The sequence below is a fragment of the Schistocerca gregaria genome, chromosome X, assembly GCF_023897955.1.
Source record: "Schistocerca gregaria isolate iqSchGreg1 chromosome X, iqSchGreg1.2, whole genome shotgun sequence".
NCBI lineage: Eukaryota > Metazoa > Arthropoda > Insecta > Orthoptera > Acrididae > Schistocerca > Schistocerca gregaria.
Window position 1 is genome coordinate 182733042 of NC_064931.1, and position 11810 is coordinate 182744851.

General features: G+C 40.2%; 1 protein-coding gene across 1 annotated transcript in view; it reads right to left on the reverse strand.

Annotated features, from left to right (window-relative positions):
• Positions 1-8346, reverse strand: part of LOC126297477 (protein obstructor-E-like) — a 48128-nt gene extending 39782 nt beyond the window's left edge. The window contains exon 1 of the mRNA XM_049988351.1: positions 8237-8346. Coding sequence (XP_049844308.1) covers positions 8237-8285 — 49 coding nt within the window. The 5' untranslated portion in view covers positions 8286-8346. The remainder of the gene's footprint in view (positions 1-8236) is intronic.
• Between the last annotated feature and the right edge of the window lie 3464 nt (positions 8347-11810).

An 11810-nucleotide genomic window follows, 5' to 3' on the forward strand; every position in this document is an offset into this window, starting at 1 on the left:
TGAGATCTGCTTGATCTGGTGATAAGAGACTGATAGTTATGCAGAGTGAACGCGTTTGGCAAGCAGTTCCGAATAACCCGCCTGAGATGCCAAATGTACCTCCGTCCTAACCCCACCAGAGATAAGACCTATAACTAGACTGCACATTATCAACTCAGTGAGTCGTTAGTGGATCGGAATGTTTTTTACAAAGGCGTCAATCTCTGAGAAAACTCAGGGTGCTTCTCTCATTATATTATCTATTATTTGCTACTTTTAACTCAGTACTTTGTCTAAATGTGTTAACGAGGCTGAGGCAGCGCGATGTGTTCTGTTGTTGTACAATAAGCATATACTGCTGGCGTCAATCCGCTATAGATCGCGTTTAATGCTCCAGCTTTATGACCTACCAGAAGACCGAAACTCTCCTCGATAGGAATCAACACGAACTCCTCAAACAACGATCTTGTAAATCCCAGCTCGCTCTGTTCGTCCACGATACCTACAAGGCAACAGACGCCAGCAGCCAGGTTGATGGTGCTGCGTTGCTTGACATCGAGAAGGCTTTCAATATACTCCTATACTATCACCTGATGAACAAACTTACAACAAAATACGGAATATCGGATCAGTCTTACGATTGAATTGAAGAGTTCCCAGCCAATACAAAAGAACATGTGGTTGGTGTCTTTATGTGTAAAATTAGGTTCCAGCGCACATCAAACGATGAATTTTACACAATAACGTGCACAATATACATATAACTGATACAGTAGATAAGGTAGATATATCCATGAGGCTGTTAGCCGGCCGCGCGGGATTAGCCGAGCGGTCTTAGGCGCTGCAGTCATGGACTGTGCGGCTGGTCCCGGCGGAGGTTCGAGTCCTCCCTCGGGCATGGGTGTGTGTATTTGTCCTTAGGATAATTTAGGTTAAATAGTGTGTAAGCTTAGGGACTGATGACCTTAGCAGTTAAGTCCCATAAGATTTCACACACATTTGAACATTTGAGCTGTTCGCGGATGATGCTGTTCCGTAGAGAAACAGCAACGCTGAAAATTGTTGAGAAGACCTGCGGATGGTCAACCACGGTTCACTAATTTCCAGGTAACTCACAGCATGAACAATAACGTATTGCGCATTAATACAAGGAACGGTCCATTACTGTTTGATTACAAAATTACCGAATAATCACTGGATGTAGCCACATTCCTCATTTGTCTGCTCGTATACGTTCGGAGAGTTTTGAACTAAGTTGACCCCAAAAAATAGGAAAGACAGATGTCAGACTGAAATGCATAGGAAGAATTCTCATGTGTTTAGGTAGGTAACTTACAAACCCTCGTTCGACTGACAATCGAATATTTCTCGTCATTTGGGGGCCCGTAGTGTATATAGAGTAAATAGAGAAGATCCAAAGACCTGTAACATATTTCTAAGCAGATCTGTTTAATAAACGCGAAAGCGTGACATAGATGCTCAATCAAGTCCAGTGACAGACGTCAGAGGAGAGACGTTGAGCATTACGGTGTGCTTAGTGTTAAAATTCAGAAAGCGTGCAAACCTACAAGAGTCAACCGACATATTTCTCCCCCTACATACATCTCGCGAAAGGACCAAGACAATAAAATTAGCCGGCCAGAGTGGCCGAGCGGTTCTAGGCGCTTCAGTCTGGAACCGCGTGACCGCTACGGTCGCAGGTTCGAATCCTGCCTCGGGCATGGATTTGTGTGATGTCCTTAGGTTAGTTAGGTTTAAGTAGTTCAAAGTTCTAGGAGACTGATGATCTCAGATGTTAAGTCCCATAGTGGTCACAGCCATTTTTGAACAATAAAATTAGAGTCGTTCCTCCAGCACACCGTTCACGACAGTAATAGGAAAGGGGAGAGGTGACATAGGAGAGGACAAGGAATTTAGTGTTTAACGCGCAGTCGACAACGAGGTCATTAGACATGAAGCACAAACTCGGATTGGGGAAGGGTATGGAATAAAATCGGCCGTGCCCTTGCGAAGGAACCATCCCGGTATTTGCCTTAAGTGATTTATTGAAATCATGGAAAACCTAAATCAGAATGGCTCGACGCGGGTTTGAACCGTCGTCCTCCCGAGTGCGAGTCCAGTGTGCTAACCACTGCGCTATCTCGCTGAGAGCTGGAAAGGTGACAGTTGTATAAGAAGTATTCTCGGTCACACACGGTAAGGTGTTTTGTGAAATAGAGATGTAGATGTAAAAGACTGAAAATATGGTAAATAACGACAATACTGCGTATAACCGCGGGATTCAATGAGATGTGTGTAGAAGTGGATTCCACAAAGACTCATCCAATCCATGGAACAGACTCCCCAGTCGCCGCCAAAGGCACAGTATAACAAGTTTCAGATTATGCTCCAAACTGAAGAAAATGGTGCCATTCAGCTGAATTCAAAAATTTTATTTTATCCTACCATTACACTCCCGGTGACGTTTGAAAAGATCACTTCTTTTACAAGATTTCAAGGAGCTCGGTGTGTACATCGTTTGTGATAGGACCGCTGATGCTTTTGTACCATGTTCCGGGTCAGAGCCTTCGGTCGCATAAGCTCTCTCCCTATTATTTCTATCCATTTGCGTCGATACTTATGTCTATATTTATCGATTTTTTTGCAAATTATCCAGTGTTTTACATTGTGACGTCATATTCGTAGTGGAGTGTATATACACAGTGTTCTGAAAATCGTGCCCCAGCCTCAGTCATCAAGTCTGTAAACAGCTGTAGCAACGTTGTACCAACCGTACAGTTCCTCGACAGCAGAAATCTACTCCTTGGTTACAGAGTCATTTGAAAGCCACTGTGTGAGTGTCCTCACCGTCTGAAAATCTTTTTCCTCCAGATGTTTTTTAAGCTTGCTGAAAAGATGGATATCGTACGGTGCAAAATCTGGTCACCATCGCCAGCTTTTGGGTAAATTGTTATCAGTGTTTCACTACGGCTGGACGCGACAGGATATTTGCTCCATATACCGCTAAAATTTCGCCATGAACCTGTGTGCGATTTAGAGGTTTTGCCTACAAGAATCCTATTGTCCTGTGTATTTTAACTTTGAAGTACGTTTACAATTGCTGCACCACTTTACTTGCACAGTGGCACAATGGCACATGCCATCCCTGCAGCAGCATAACTATGTCGGCAGGAAACCCGGAATATGCACTCTCTTCTGACAATATCCACCATTGTCGCCCTATGACCTTGGCGTGGGACGATTTGTATAACTGACTTTCTAAAGTCCCTACGTACTTTTTAAAACGAGATATACTGTATTATTTTCAGTTTTTCAGTATAATCTGTCTTCGCTGTGAGTTCCCAACATGCAGTGTTCGTAACTCACAGCACCAGAGGGTTCTCGCACAGGATAGATGGTACGGTATTTTAACAAAGTATTTTTGGTTTAAAGTTCAGTATCACGCCACATGACGAAGAGCTCGGCCGCAGATTTCCGAACACTTTACGCCTTCTACACGATATTCGTTGAAGAAATGTCTAGAATTGTTTTCAGGCTTCCGGGACAAGGACATGCCATACGGAACTTAGGTGCTCTTTCTTCTTGTTAAGCTAGCAAGCAGCTTATGATTGTCTCACGCGATACAGTCGTGAGAGGCCTAGCTAGCGGCCCTGACTCTTGACTCCGTAAAGGTGTGTGCACTGACTCACCTCCTCCTATGATATGTCTCTCTACCGGAATACAGAAGCACCTACTTTGACGTTGTATGGTCAGTTAACAACGTGACTGTTGCAAAATTTGTGTTCCTGACGATGGTAACATTTTTCGAATACCGTGGAAACAATTTGAGGGTTAGGCTTCCCGTGGACGAAGAGGTAATTAAAGATGAGGGCGAGGTAGTACTAGACAAGGATAGGTCAGAAAATCCGCCGTTACATTTTCAGAGGAAGCACCATAGTTTTTATTTTAATTGGGGACAGTGGGGGGGGGGGGGGGGGGGGTGGGGGGGGGGGGTTAGATCGAACATGCATTTCGCGTGTACGAATTAAGTATCTGAAATAGTCTACTAGTAATCATCTTGAAGGTCTTTAGCTGAAATGATTTCGGTGGGCCGGCCGGGGTGGCCGAGCGGTTCTAGGTGTTTGTGATGTCCTTAGGTTAGTTAGGCTTAAGTAGTTCTAAGTTCTAGGGAACTGATGACCTTAGATGTTAAGTCTCATAGTGCTCAGAGCCATTTGAACCATTTTTTTTTTAAATTTCGGTGGACGTTTGAACATTTATTTACTTTAATGTCACAGTATCTGCAGGTAGTAGATGTAAATCATGGTATCTAGAAAATCTGACTTGATATGAGTTAATTTATTTTCTAACATGTAAAAAATATCTTGTGTTCTCACGGAAGTGTTAAAGAAAGTCTTACATAGTATCGAATTCAGTGAAATATTTTGTCTGTGTTTCAGAGTTTAAAATAACTTGCTAAGATATGAAGTTCCTTCTCGATGTTTTTCCGTGTTTGCAATTTAAAATTTGGGTGTTTTCAAATTCCTACTTACGCAAACGTTATTTATTTCTTTTTATTCACCCAGTCATGTTTCGACACCTACGTGTCATCTTCAGTGGGTCAAATTTTATTTCTGAAAATTAAATTACAATGGAAACTGCGTTGTTGTAGCTGGACCTTTTTGCCCATTTTGGTCGTTTTTGACAGCATCTCATATTTTCCGTCCTGTTGTGTGTGTCTGGTGGATATCTTCCTGCTGCTATTGAGTACACTATTTTCACGCTTATTAATAGAATTTCGCTCACTACTTTATATCACACTTATTTTCCACACAACCTAACAGAACCTGATTTGAAAAGACACTTCTGTCTCCATAGTATGGATTTGAATAGACACTTCTGTCCCAAATTATGAAGAATTCAATGGAAACAGAAGAGTCTGCTCGAATTTATGACATACTCCCGAGAACGACAAAAAAAGGGCAGGAAGATCTATCCATAATAAAGCAGTTTCACTAGCAATGTAATTTTCATAAATAAAATGTTACCTAAAGAAGGTGACACATAGGCGTCCAAACATGTCTGGACCAATAAAAAGGAATAAATAGTGTTTGCATAATGTTGATTTTCAAAACAACTAAAATTTTAAAGCAACTGGAGAATGTACTATAACGCACTATAACGTCAACCATTCATTCAATGTCGAATTCAGTTAAGTAACTTGCTGGAAAGACATAATCTGTAGCAAATACGACACAGCGAGTGTTCGAGCACCATGTCTACATCATTGCGTTAAACATTAATGTAGAACAACGCTGCAAGTTATATGTACTTTCTGTCACCAAGTAAAATTTCCACTTTTTATGAATGTATTATGGGAAGAAGTGAGTTTCTTAACTATTAGAAAGGTAGGCTGCAACATCGAAATACCCTAGAACATTGAAAATCGTAATTTTTCTAAAAGAACTACCTAAAGGAAAGTAGATAAGGAATGTTTTCACAGGTATTAAAAGCAGAAAGGTGAAATCATCGGTCATTACTTCTTTCTCCAGCGACACAGTTGTGTCACTGTCATAGAACTGATGAGTTAGATTAAGAGTTTCTTATTGCGCAGATCAGAGGCGAAATTATCATTTCTAGTTACACCCGTAGTGATAAAGTGTCAAGGAAAGATCTAACCTACTGAGGCACCAAGATAACATTGGGCATATGCCAAGCAATTATTAATAAATACCCGGAATAGGAAGTATGAGAAGTGGTCTGCCGTGCCGAATATGTTGACATTTATTGAAGTGGGACGTGACTGGACAAACCAGCTGCGTATGTGGAGCGCCGCCCAGTTCAGCGAAAGTGGCGGCCGCAGCTGGCCTATCTAGATGTGGTGTCAGCGCCACAGGGGAACGCGTATTGTAATGCTGCCAAATCATATCTACCATCTGGACCAATACGCTGCAAATTTAGACCGCTGACGGCTCGCAATACCTGCTGTCCTATAGGCATAAAATTATCGCTTATTTGTGTTCCCGTGTGAATTGTGTAACTAATAAATTTGGAATTCGAAAATATTCCTGACTGGCAATATGATGTCGAAGCCTGATTTTACTTTAATTTTGATAAAATTTGTTCTCTGTAGCGACATCGAATCTTTCACTGTCCTCTTTTATTATTATTATTATTATAATTATTATTCTAAACACGTTTCGTCAAGTTCTCTGAAAAGGCAGGGTTGAATAACTTATATAACACATTTTATCCACAGTTCGGAACTCTTTTCCATCTCATAACAGTTAAAAATCAGGTGGCAAGCTAAGAATATGTAAAGCTAAAATGTCATGTTCTGGAACTGATCCACAAATGACGATAAAATATTTAAAGCGGTAGATATTCTTTACTCAATGGCAGTTTTACAGTATGGCAAGAATCCAGATCGTCAACGAATGTATCTACTCCTATATTTCGTTGTGCCTTCCTACAACAATAATACTTCACGAAAGCAAAGTCTCTGCAGGTGTATTGCAGACTATTTTATTTTTGATCAGGGTCATACGATAGCCGAAAACTGAAAGTAGTGACTTCATCAGTGTATACATCCAGTGTGTAACAAGTACTACGGTATTGGTATGCTTTCCTGCCTTTAGTGGGGTCTAAAGTAGCTGGATCAAGACTATTCTCAAAGCAAGCCATGACTTAATTCATAAAAGTTCTTTTTTAAAAGAAAAGAGTAGACAGCAAAACTCATATAAAGCATCTCGAATTATAAATCGCACTTTTAAGAAAGAAGATCTTGCTCAAAGTTCTCAGTGTCTGAGGGATTTTTATGTCGTAAAGTCAATACGAAAATTTTGCGTCTTAGAAATAGTTGTATTTATGCAATTTCATGCCCGCCTTTTGCACCTGCGTTTCTTGTACCTGACAATATAAGAATCGTAAATACTGGCCGCTGTGTTTCATTCATCGGGGCTCATATATTGGTCCACGAAACTGGTATTTGTTACAAATAAAGAAGGAATATGTAACAAGCTTTTGTAAAATCTCATGGCAGAAATTATAATACTTGCATCCCGGTCTATTTAATACCATAAATCTATACGACTGGAAATTATAGCAAAATATAAACTAATTTAGAAGATGTTTCGGTACATCGCTAAATAAGCATAGGCTATTTTCTTAATTTTTAACATTTTTATGCAGCGACAGCAACTGGTATTGTTTATATAAGAATATACCTGCAAGTGTAGGCTGTATATTCTTATATATACATAGGCTATTTAATAAAGGAGTTGACATTTCTGGGACACCTGTGCAGGACGAATGAAAATAGGTCAACCAAGCAGAAATTCATCTACCCTCTGTTTTAAGGAAGTCTTGGAAAATCTAGGAAAGTCTGACAATTAAAATTATTTATAAGTAAATACTTTAGGATCACAGAGCGAAATGTGGAAGAGTTTCAATCTGAGAGAAGAATTTTTTTAAATTATTATCATCGACAGAATAACAAAGACAGCAGCCCAGCAAACACGTGATGTCCTAGAGAAGAAGAAGATCCATGGAAGGAATGGGAAATGAATTTTAGAGTGATCCTAAATGATTAATTGAACTGTCCCTGAAATATGAGGCCATCACATCGTTTTTTTAAGGACGTTGGGGAATGTTTAACATAGACTAACAATTCATATTATTTATAAGTTCATACATTTAGGAGCAGTTTGCAAAATTTGCAAGAGTTTCAAACTGAAAGATGATTTTTTTTAAAAAAAATAGATTTACATTGAAAGAATGATAAAGAAACCAGGCCATCGGAGACCTGAACAAGTCTCATAGAAAAGGAGGACCCGTAGGGGAAATTAATTTTAGCGTGATCCTAACTTATAGATTCATTTTCAAAGAATAATAATGATCGTAAAACAATTAAATAACAGGGATCTCGAAGGTAACATCGAGCTCGAACTGTGCGAGATGTATGTTCGGTGCTCTGACGATATCAACCAAAAAATAAAGTGACGGCTAGAAAAAAATGATCATTTACTGAAATGTGAATGTTTGAAGTCGGGTATTAAGAGTGTCAAACTGAGTTTGACTAGTCCTCTCGAGAAGTGGAAATTCTGCATTGCATCTACACTTATTTATCACTTTCGAATACGCGCCAGAACACAAAGCAACTGGTCTGTAAGAAGAGTGCGAGTAGTTGTTGGACTGATGGCGGCCGTTGTGGGTCAAGGCGGGAAAGGTTCAGCCGTTCCGGAGTGTAGGTCGCAGAGTCAATGAACTGGGAACTCACCCAAGAGGACGGCGGCGGACGCGAGGAGCAGAGCTGCGCTGGTAGCCATGGCTGAGTCACGTGAAATCTGTGAACCCTCCCGGCGCGCCTATAGCTTTATAGCAGGCGGCGGCCCCCTCCACACCCCGCACCCCCCACCCCAGGCTGGACGCGGCCCCGGCGCCGACGCCGCCCGTCGCCTGATGACACCCGGCTCGGGGTGTGACTGACTTCTACGCACCCGGGGTTCTTCTCCTTCCGGCTGCCGGCAATCAGACCCTCGCAAATTGACTTTCCCGCCGCATCCGGCCCGTGAAAACCCGCCAGCGTGCTGGGAAGTAATAATCCGGGCTCGCTTCATTCCGATCGTGACATCCACGACGGTTTCTTATCTCTCGAAAATTATTAACCTTCCGACATTGCGAGCGAATCCGTCTCCTGCGACAGACGTTTCATAAAATCTTGTATCAGTGTTTGTTTTCTCTGTGAGCTCAGCCAGAATATTGCGATGCACCGAGGATCTGCAAAGGAATCTACATCTACGTATACATATACATTTATACTCCGCAAGCCACCCAACTTTACGTGCCACTAGCATTACCTCTCTTTTCTGTTCCAGTCGCGTATGGTTCGCGGGAAGAACGACTGCCGGAAAGCCTCCGTGTGTTCTCGAATCTCTCTAATTTTACACTCGTCATCTCCTCGGGAGGTATATGTAGGAGAAGCAATATATTCGATACCTCGTCAAGAAACGCACCCTCTCGAAACCTGGACAAGCTACGCCGCGATGCAGAGCGCCTCTCTTGCAGAGTCTGCCACTTGAGTTTGCTAAACATCTCCGTAACGCTATTACGCTTACCAAATAACCCTGTGACGAAACGCACCGCTCTTCTTTGGATCTTCTGTATCTCCTCCGTCAACCCGATCTGGTACGGATCCCACACTGATGAGCAATACTGAAGTATAGGTTGAACGAGTGTTTTGTAAGCCACCTCCTTTGCTGATGGACTACATTTTCTAAGGACTCTCCCAATGAATCTCAACCTGGTACCCGCCTTACCAAGAATTAATTTTATATCGGAGGAAAAGTAACACGTACCCATTTCATCGCGGTGTCGATATTGGGTAATATGTATGAGAGTAATCCCCTTATATTTATTTCATTATGCGGAGATCTTTTCACATGGATATAGCATTTGTCATGATAATATAATAAAAATAAATAGCTCATAAGGAGTTGCCTCTACCTCCATCCTTGATCGTCCTTGTGTACTCGTATTTGTAGGATGCGCACTTAATTGTAGTATTAGTAACAACGTTTCTTTTATTGAAGGCAATGATTGGTTGACTGTAGCTATTATGATAACCGATTGTACTACTTCTACTACTGAAGAGTTGGAGATTTTTGGTTCTCGTAATGTGATTGCTCATGCACATGCAAACAGAATATATTAGCGCGTTAACGAAGATGAGACAAGTAATTGACAGATGCCCTGCTAAAGGAACCATCGCGGCATTAGCCTAAAATGGTTTAGAAAAAAAGAAACAAAACCTAAATCAGACTGGATGGACACAGCAAACTCCATCCTGTGTCTTAAAAACTGCACTTGTTCCTAGTTAGTGCCCTCAAACACATTTCACAATAAAATTCTGCCGTCAGTTGCAAACATATTTTTACTTTACCAGTTTCAAGAGATTAATCTGTCATCTTCAGAAGCCTAAAAAATTAGGGCTGTTATGAATCATTAGACCTTGGCCATATATTTATGTACAGTATAAGAAGTGAGTTACAAAAATTTACTCAGTTCTTGTTTAGCAGATATCAGTATCTTCTTCAAGGAAGCGTAATGACATGACATGACCAAAACTGTGCATATTGCACTTCGTTGTTGTGAACAAATATTTACAGATTGATAACTTACAGTAAATGAATCACATTTAAGGATTTAGCCAAGTTGTTGTACCAGCAGCAAGGAACTGGTAGCACAGCTACTTGACCAAGTGCATAAATGTGATTCTGTAATTTAAATTATCAGTCTGCCAATCTGGGTTGATAATAGTCACATACAATTTGTAAACTCCTTGCTGCTACCACAACTACTTGATTGTGTACATAAATGTGATTCTGTACTTTAAATTATTAATCCGTCAAACTTGGTTTGTAACAATCACATACAATACGTAAATTTTTGACATGCCGTAGCCTAATGCGTCTGAGAGGAAGATACTGATATCTGCAAAACCAACACTAATCTTCTGAAGATGACAAATTTATCTTTTGAAACCAATAAAGCGAAATAAAAATATCCGTGCAACTGACGACTGACTTTTATTCTGAAATACTTACAACAGTTGCTGACAAAATAACAGTTATGAATAAAATAATAATTCAAAAGTAGTTTTATACTGTATCACTGCACAAAGTTTAAAAAGTGTCGAGTCACACTCGAAACATTTGTATCTGCAGATATGCCAGTCTGGCAGAAAACCTCTTTTTTCTTGCGAACGAACGGCAGATTTTTAGCGCCATTCGTAACATAAGCAAAAAATAAAGCGAAAGGCACATATTAAAGTTTTCTGTAGAAATTTAAGCAAAGAAAGCGTAAAACGTACTAAATAAGAATATATCAACACAAAACACTTTCAGTCCTGATAGGCTAGAATAATCATCTGGTTTGTGATGTTTCAGACAGGTCGACCTATGTGGCGCTGTAGTTAAGACACTGAACTCACATTAGGGATGAGCAAACGCATGTGTAACTAGACTCCAGGACTGTGTTCCACCTGTTTACGCAAAAACACAAATACTGCTTACTTTCCTTGTCAGAAGATTTTTGTCCTCATCTATGGATGTTTATTTTTGTTGTATACCTAAAAACATTAAATGCTTAAAACTGCCAGTGATATTTAGGACATTAGGCCCAGACATTTTGTTATTAATATTACTTTTTTACTTCTTATCTTAACTGGTAGTTCGGTTTATAGAACATTAAGCTGTTTTGGTAGAGTATTCCGCCATCTGTTGTTTATAACAGGCTATGCATACAAAACAGGTGAATTCCCTATAAACTAAGCAACTAAGTAGTTAAGGTAAAAAACAGAAAGAAATTATAATGATTCCCCAGTCATCCTTGTTATTGTCAAAAATTTGTTTTTTAGACGTACTCTAAAAATGACACACCGACGGTTTCACGGATTTCCTAAAACATGTTTGGCCAAGGAATGTAAGAATAATTCGTGCTTCATCAGAAACAATCAGAATGCAGCTTTGTAATCTATTAGGCTACGTGCAGAAAGAAATGGAAATGAAAGCGAGCTGTGGCGGCATATCGGCATATTTAGGCCTACATTCAGCTCTTTCAGATCTCATGTAACATCTTCAACTGACTGTGTAAAACTGGTGGTATTATCATTTAGGGGCCTCTCGCTGTGAAGAAATGTAGAGGGAGTAGATATGAAAGCTAGTAACGAAATAGACATTAAAATATTTAGAACTAAACAGAGAAAAATGCTTTACAAACTATTAGATCTTCATGAAATTAAAACAGAGTAACTACTTACTTGTTACACGAATAAGGTATTTTAAATAGAACCA